This window comes from Varanus komodoensis, unplaced genomic scaffold (assembly GCF_004798865.1).
Source record: "Varanus komodoensis strain SLA01 unplaced genomic scaffold, ASM479886v1 scaffold40, whole genome shotgun sequence".
NCBI classification, from domain to species: Eukaryota; Metazoa; Chordata; class Lepidosauria; order Squamata; family Varanidae; genus Varanus; species Varanus komodoensis.
This window is the reverse complement of record NW_025335942.1, coordinates 3,607,030-3,613,393: the sequence shown is the minus strand read 5'-3', so window position 1 is coordinate 3,613,393 and position 6,364 is coordinate 3,607,030. Positions and strand designations below refer to the sequence as shown.

At 51.7% G+C, this 6,364-nt stretch overlaps 1 protein-coding gene across 1 annotated transcript in view; it reads left to right on the top strand.

The window, feature by feature from the left end:
- The window catches only part of TERT (telomerase reverse transcriptase), a 32,296-nt gene that overhangs the window by 462 nt on the left and 25,470 nt on the right, over positions 1-6,364 (top strand). The window contains exons 2-3 of the mRNA XM_044442822.1: positions 1,518-3,378; positions 4,465-4,663. Coding sequence (XP_044298757.1) covers positions 1,518-3,378; positions 4,465-4,663 — 2,060 coding nt within the window. The remainder of the gene's footprint in view (positions 1-1,517; positions 3,379-4,464; positions 4,664-6,364) is intronic.

Here is a 6,364-nt window from a genome sequence, read left to right as displayed (position 1 = left end):
ACGCCGAGGTGCTGCGGCTGGACGGCTTCGTTCGGCGCCTGCAGGGGCGCGCGGCGGGCGGGGGCGCGCCGGAGCCGCTGCTGCAGGCGGGGGACCCCGCGTGCTACCGCGGCCTGGTGGAGCGCTGCCTGGTGGCGCGGCCGGCCGGGTGCAAGGCGCTGCCGCCGCGCGTCGTCTTCCAGCAGGTGGGTCGCTCTTGCGCGCGGGCTCCCCGACCCGCCGCGCCTGGCCTCGGAGGCTGGCCCGGCCCTGCCCGGGGCGCGGAGCTTGCACGGCCGCGGGGCGAGCCCCTCTCCTGGCCGCGGGCCTCGCCGACGTCCTCTGCGGGCGCGTCCAGGCTTGGCCCGGGGCCCGCGGGCGCCTGCGTGCAACAGGCCGGCGCGCTTGCACGCCTGCAGCGTCGGGATGCGAGCCGGCGGTGCCGGTGCCGGTGCCGGTGCCTGTGCCGCGAGGAGTCTTGTGGCATCTCTGAGGCTTCCCAGATTGATCCGCGCTGGCAGCTGCACGCGCAGGGCCGTGTGCGGTCGTGAACCGTGCAGCAAGGAACGCGATTAGACCCCCCGACCTGAGGACGAAGCGGGTGTCCCTGCACGGGAGGGCTCGGCGGCGTCCATGCTCCGCGGAGAAACGAGGCAGGCCGTTGCCGGAAGGAGACGGGGTCAAGACCTGGCCGGGGCCCTTCTTGGCCGGGCTGGTCTCTGCCGGCCAAGCCCCTCAAATACCAAAAAGCCCATGAGCTTCAAGATGCTCCGAGGGCCGTCCAGAATTGCTCTCCCCAGCAGTAAAACACAAGAGACCGCCATGTGCGGCTGCTAAGCACCATTTAAATGTATGAAATCAAAGAAAAGTTCAAAAGCTCGCAAGGGGTAATTCCCCTGCAGGAAGCAGTGGGGTCTGACCTCCAAAAACCAGCCAAAAGTATGAGCAGAGGTGCCCTGCCGGCAAGTTACATGTGTGGGGTCTGTTGCCCCCTTTAGCGGGACACAAGCAGGTACCATGGGCCTGGTCTTCACTCTGTACATGTGTGCACATGCGTGTCCAGTGTGTGCATGAAAACAGCTGGCCACAGCCTTCCTCATACTGAGTCAATAACTTATCTGGCATCTGCAGTTTTACTAGGCCTTTGGCAAACCCATAATGTGAAGAAGCTTTCCTTTCTACATAATGTTTTATTGGAAAGCAATTGCTAAGGGGTCTTAATCGCGAGCTGCTGTCCTGCTTCCAGTGGTGGCAAGCCCTGTTGCAGCTGGAGGAAGTCATTCTGCGCCTTCTCTCCATCACAGAGTGTAAGGAATGCAGGATTTTCCATCCAACACCCATTTGCATGCCAGGTGGCTTCTTCCTCCCTTTCGCCTTAAAAGGAGAGCATGTGGAACTTGCCAGAATGGCAGGTTCTTTGAGGTCTTTGTTGATATAAGAGAAGGATGCTTCTTTTGCAGAGTGCGAACAGGCAAGCCACCCGTTCCGTAGCTCGCTCGAGCACAGGAAACGTGAACGCCTCTTCGGTTCTTTTCCAGATCTCCAGCCAGAGCGACGTCGTGGCCAGAGTCATTCAGAGAATTTGTGAAAAGAAGAAGAAGAACGTTCTGGCGTTCGGCTATGCCCTGATGAACGATAATATTCACCAGCAGCCCTGCATGCCAAATGTCTACAACTACATGCCCAATAACACAACGGAAACCATTCGCCAAAGCGTGCTCTGGGAAATAATCCTGAGCAGAGTTGGCGATGACGTTATGATGTATCTGCTGGAGCACTGCGCTCTTTTCGTGCTTGTTCCCCCAAGCTGCTGTTACCAGATCTGTGGGCAGCCCTTTTACGAACTCCCTTTGCAGAATACAGCCCCCCTTCCAGAGTTCTTCAGGTTGAAATGTCCTGGCCAGAAGCGGAGCATCTTATCAGGTTATCTGCAAGGGGGTTTCTTTGGCAGGCGACACCTAAAAAGAGCAAAATCCAGAAGACAGAGCAGGAGCAAAGTGCGAGACGTTTCAGGATTCGGCTCTCGCCGGTCGTTAATGGTTTGGGGAGATGCTGGGCAAACCCCTAAAACAAACAAACCCATTCCTAATGCCAGTGACCAGCTAGAGGGCCAGCAAAGAGCCAGTCTGTGTCTCTCTTTAACCACACCTTTGCGTAAAAGGAAATGGGGGGGACAGTGTGAGATCAGCTCCAAGAGAATGAAAATCATGCAAGCGGAGAAGGAGCGGGAAAATGGGATGAGCAACCCAGTTCCCGTTGGAAGCAAAACTCAGTTGATGCTTGCTGTTGATGGCGTTGGAGTTAACACATCTGAAGGAAATGCAAGGTCGCTGCCTGAGGAAGGGTTTACTCTGGTGAAGCCTGTCCCTCCGAGAGGGGAATGTGGAGCACAGAACTCGGTTGTATCTGGCACAGCTCAAGAAAATCAAATGTTTCCGGCGAGCAGTAAAGGCTTAGAGCAAGAGCAGGAGAACCGAACACGCTATGCTGGACCTCACACCAGAACAAGGCCCAACTCCAGGCTGGCAAAGGTGAAACCCGGAAATTCTGGCGCTCGTTCAGCACAGCAGCTAGCGAAGGAAACCACCGCTGTGGGAAGGGACATTCCTGAAACCAGGTCACCAAAGTCCTCCCGTGCATCTTCTCTTCCTGCTATGCAAATTGAGAGGTGCTCCCTCTTGTACTCTTGCCAGCATTTGAAGGAATGTTTACCGAAATCTTTCATACTAAATCGCTTAAAGGGTTCTCTGTCGGGCGGACGGCGACTAGTAGAAACAATATTCTTCAGCGGTAAATTCTCAGAACCGCTGGGCAGGTCAAAACTCCCAAGCTGCCAAGAGAGGAGGAAGAGGCTTCCAAAACGTTACTGGCAGATGCGGAATGTATTCCAGGAGCTGCTGCAGAACCATGCCAGGTGCCCTTACCTGGCAGTGTTGAGAAAGAATTGTCCCATCCAGGTAGCTGAGACAGGCAAAGGACCACAAAAAGGCCATCAGGAGGAGAGTTTGTTCACCACACTGCAGGTGGACATCGCCGAAAATGGTCCCAGGTCGGTCCCAGCTGACTTGAACACCTTCCCAGGAGTTCCAGGTGGGAGCTCTGGAAAAGGGGAGCCGAGTCGCAAAGAATCGGAGTTGCACGTTCCCCAGGGAGCCTCCAGTTCTGACCTGACAGCGTTCCTTAAGCAACACAGCAGTCACTGGCAAGTGTACACTTTTGTGAGGGAATGCCTGGAGAGAGTGATACCGGCTGCGCTCTGGGGTTGTGACCACAACAAGTGCCGGTTCTACAGAAACATGAAAAAATTCATCTCCCTGGGGAAGTTTGGCTCGTTTTCTTTGCAGGAGTTGATGTGGAAGATGAAGGTGAACAGTTGCGCTTGGCTTCGCCTGAGCAAAGGTAAGGGTGCTAGAATTTCGGCATTCCCAAGCAGACACGTCAGTCGGCCTTGCAAAGACGTCTGCGAAAGTTGGGTTCGGAGCTCTTTGCATTGGGGCTTTGGAAAAAGAGGGATTGCACGAATTCATGGAAGGAGGGTTATCATAGCTGCTAGCCTCGCTGGCCGTGTGCTGCCTCCTTACCAGAGGTGGCATGCCAGCAAAGACCGGTTGCCGAGGGGGTCTTGCACCCATCCTGCTTGAGGGATCCCTGGGCAGCTGCTTTGCCACCACGTGTGGTGCTGGACTGAATGGACCTTTGGTCCGGTCCAGCAGGGTTTTGCCTAACATTCTTAAGCTACTTGTCCACAAGCAATGTATTAGCCTACCACTGAGAGACACTAATGGTGCCTTGGCCGTTGAGGAAGGCCATTCCAGCAGACCACCCTTCCAGATCTTGCCGTACCAGGCTGAAGAAGTGGGCATTCCTGTGCATGGTTGATTCTCCGTTTCTCACAGCCTCAGACTTGAATTCTGCTTGCAGAGTGTGGCTGTTTTGTCCTCGCTTCTGCACAGACGGGCGTGCTTTTCTCTCACACGCAGGCGTGCTCAGCTTTATAGGTTTGCAGCCTTTATCTTGGTCATGGAAGTAGCTGGAATTGGTGGTGCAAAGATCCCAGAGGCTGGCTTTCCCAGGCTCGCTGGACTTCTTTCTGTGCTCAGCCCTAGCCTGGAAAGCACGCCAAGCCAAGATCAAGTTCGCAAACATTCAGGAATATCAGCAGCCCCTTCTTTGCTTGCATTTATTCTGCTAATACTGAAGGCCCACAAGCCACACTGCAGAAGTAGATCCTGGCTTGTGCAACGGGCTTGCACAGCTGGACTTGCCAGATGCCTGCACGAACATGCGCTGCCAGTCGGGTTTAAGGCAGAGAAAGACTGGGCCAGAGTTTGGGAAACGAAACTAAGAAAACCCCATGAATGCCCGTTCCCACACCAGATTCCTCACGCATGGCTAACCAGAATAGATGTTTCTCAACTAAAATCTCTTTGAAAGCTCAACTGTTACCCAACGAGCGATCTCATTGAACTTGAATTCTGCTTATAGAACGTGGCCATTTTGTTCCCGCGTCTGAACACAGTTTTCGGCGAGGTCTGCTCTCCAAATTCCTTTACTGGCTGATGGAATCCTACATTGCAGAACTCTTGCGATCTTTTTTCTATATCACAGAGACCATGTTTCAGAAGAACTTGCTTTTTTTCTTTCGAAAGAGTATATGGAGCAAGTTGCAGAGCCTTGGGGTCAGGTATGTGTACTTAGAAGGCGTGTGGGTCACATCCTGCATAGAGAAAGATCTATATTCCATTAGCACAATCTTCTGTGCCTCTTTCAGGAGAGGGACCAGATGAATATCAGCAATGGGAAATCTGGAAGCAACAGAATTCGGCTCTAGTCTAGGAAAGATATGGGGAGAAAAACACTGAATGCAGGCAAAACTTTGACAAATATTTGAATGCATTTCCTATCCAAAAAGGATAGCTGATTAGTATCCCAAATCTGCCAGCACTGAAACATCATACATGCTGAGATTTGCTTTTCAGAATTCTCTCTGTATTCCGCTGCAGGTGTGTGTAATTTCTCCTTAAACTGCTACATGTTCAATTTTGAGTAGTAATTAATTGTAAAGGTCTAGGACTCTAGGAAATATTTGGGCCCAGGAACATGGTGTTAATTGATTTGGCATAATAACCGAATAATCTATAATAGTCAACCAGGATGTTTGTCTGCCTGTCAGCAACAAGACGATAAAGCCAAGGTACTTGAAATAGGTGAAAAAATGGCTTGAGTCGTCCAGCCACTTTTGGTAACTGCGAGGTCTGTGCATGCAGAAACGGTTGGAGAGTGGAGACTGAGGGCCACAGTGGTGCTTTGGCTGGGTGGCTGGCGAATGCTCGGAATTGTAGGACTTCCTTCTGCCTAAACGTCCATAGGATCGTGCCCATAGGTGCATTTGTTTACTACTGAGTATTGCTAAAGACAAGCTGCGTTGCACGAATTGCAGTCCCCTTCCCTTGATACAGCAAAGCCCTCGAGCAAAGCAATGCACCTGTCCAGGGGGGACAAATTGTACCCACCTTGTGTGAGTACAGTCACACCTGCTGCCACACCTGGGCGCAGGTCCTGCATTAGTCCACCCCTATATTGTATTTATTTAATAAATTTATATCCCACCTTTTTACCTTTCAAGGTACTCTAGGCAGTTTACATAATTCTCCTCTCAATCTGAACCTCACAACAACCTCCCGGGAACGGTTAGAGGTGCAACCTAATGATTGCAACCTTCAAACACAGAGACACATTTAAATTAATTAAAACCAATTAATGCATTTTAGAAACCCTGACGTGCTGAGGTGCTCAACCCTTGGATTCCCTCTGTATGCATACTAAGTTTCAGGTGACAAAACAGATGTGCATCTTCATTTACTGTAATAGATGATACTGTTAATATGTATAATAAATGCATTACCATATTCCGGGCCTGCGTAGCTCTTAGACCTTTACAGTGAATTCCCAGTCATGGGAATGACAAAATTGAGAAATTCACATAGCTACAGCTCGGCACACAACTGCCGTTTTGAAATGAAAATTTAAGGCGTTCCTATGCTTCAGTTTTGGCTGATAGGGCTGTGCTAATCAGCTTTCATTCTTAAATGGAAAATACTTTCGAGTAGTCCCGTTAAATTTTTGCCTGCATCAGGTAATTCTTTCTAAATGAAATGTTGCTTTCAGAAATTTGGAGATTGCCCGGGGAGGGGGGTGCTACTCCGATGTCACATGCAGAAAGAATGTGTGCAAGGGATGGCGAGGCCGTGCCCCTCCACCTCTTTGTGCACGTCAGAAGGGACGCCCTGTTCGAACCAGAGGATGCAAGTCAAGCTCCTCGATGCATTGGGAGTTCCTGATCGGGCCAGGTTTGCACTCGTGCCAACGTTCCCGCAGAATCCAG